The sequence below is a fragment of the Carlito syrichta genome, unplaced genomic scaffold (genome assembly GCF_000164805.1).
Source record: "Carlito syrichta isolate Samal-C Ts95f unplaced genomic scaffold, Tarsius_syrichta-2.0.1 Scaffold303123, whole genome shotgun sequence".
NCBI classification, from domain to species: domain Eukaryota; kingdom Metazoa; phylum Chordata; class Mammalia; order Primates; family Tarsiidae; genus Carlito; species Carlito syrichta.
Window position 1 is genome coordinate 7,507 of NW_007247219.1, and position 1,698 is coordinate 9,204.

At 43.0% G+C, this 1,698-nt stretch overlaps 1 protein-coding gene across 1 annotated transcript; it reads left to right on the plus strand.

The window, feature by feature from the left end:
- Positions 1-697: 697 nt before the first annotated feature.
- On the plus strand, positions 698-997 carry LOC110595614 (40S ribosomal protein S27-like; the record flags this gene model as incomplete). Its single annotated transcript, XM_021712194.1, has 1 exon — positions 698-997. A coding segment is annotated over one exon (273 nt), but the record flags the coding sequence as incomplete, so codon positions are not given.
- Positions 998-1,698: the final 701 nt, after the last annotated feature.

Here is a 1,698-nt window from a genome sequence, read left to right on the forward strand (position 1 = left end):
ATTGCTAGGAATTTATCCTGCAGATACTCGTGTATATTTGTGTATAAGAATATACATTGCAACGTTATTTGAAATAGCAGAAGGTTGAAAGAAACAAAATGTACTTTTTTTTTTTTTTTGAGTTGGAGTCTCACTCTGTTGCGTAGGATGGAGTGGCACACTCATGGCCACCGCAGCCTCGGCCTGCTAGGCTCAGGCGATCTTTCCACCTCAGCCTTCCAGGTAGCTGGAACTACAGGCACACGCCACCACGCCCAGCTGATTTTTTGATTTATTGTAGAGATGAGGTTTCACCAAGTTGCCCAGGCTGGTCTTGAACCCGTGTGCTCAGGCAGTCATTTCACCTCGGCCTCCCAAAGTGCTGGGATTATAGGCGTGAGCCACCATGCCTGGCCCAAAATGCTCTTATACAGGAAATCTGCTAAATAAAATAATATACATTATTTTATTTTTCTTATTCTGTGAAGCATTTTTTATTTTTTATTTTTATTTTTTAATTACAGAGATGTGAGGTACAAATGAAGGTTAACTACCTAAGTAGACTACATGCAGGTGAAGTTTGGGAAAATAAGGTATATTTATACGATGGAGCACTATGCAGCTCTTAAAACAATTAGGCAGGTCTTTATGAACAGACACAGCACACGCTCTAAATACATCAAGAGTAAAAATCAAAGCGCTCCCTTTCCGGCAGTGACGACCTACCCACGAGAACATACCTCTCGCAAAGGACCTCCTTCGTCCCTCTCCAGAGGAGGAGAAGAGGAAACACAAGAGGAAGCGCCTGGTGCAGAGCCCCAACTCCTACTTCATGGACGTGAAATGCCCAGGATGCTATAAAATCACCACAGTCTTCAGCCATGCACAAACAGTAGTTTTGTGTGTTGGCTGCTCCACTGTCCTCTGTCAGCCTACAGGAGGAAAAGCAAGGCTCACAGAAGGATGTTCCTTCAGGAGGAAGCAGCACTAAAAGCACCCCAATCAAGATGAGTGGGAAGCTGGGCTCGAGGGCTCAGCCTGTAATCCCGCGCCTTGGGAGACCAAGGCGAGAGGATTGCCTGAACCCAGGGTTTCGAGACCAGACTGGGCAGTTTGGTGAGACCTTGACTGTACAATATATCAAAAAATTAGCTGGGTGTGGTAGTGCACGCCTATAGTTCCAGCTTCTTGGAAGGCTGAGGCAGAAGGAATGCCTGAACCCAGCAGGTCAGCACTGGGGTGGCCTGAGTGAGCCACTGCACTCCAGCCTGGATGACAGAGTGAGAGTGACTCAAAAAGAAAAAGAAAGCAAAGAAAACCTGTATTTGTTTATGTTATATATATGTAGTTGTGCTGTTTTCCAGCAGGATGTCTTATCTGCCTTCACCCTAGAAGATACTTTCCCTCTATTTGGAACCATAGTTTGAGTAGTGCATGGAAATAATTTGAACCTTATACTCTGTTTTATTATATTTGAATTTGTGTTAAGCAGTTTTTTACCATGTGGGCATGTGTTTTGCTCTTCATAGAGTAGAATACTGTAACAACATTGTTTTGTCCATCAGAAGTTTTCAGAAAATTTTATGAACATTTAAGTGCTTAGTTTCTACAGTATACTGGGGTTAGTAACAGGTAAGCAAGTGATATTTTTTCACATATCCTGTGTATTTGCTTAGTTTGATTGTTCATGCCTGTTAAGGAGAAAATTTCTCCTTTGAA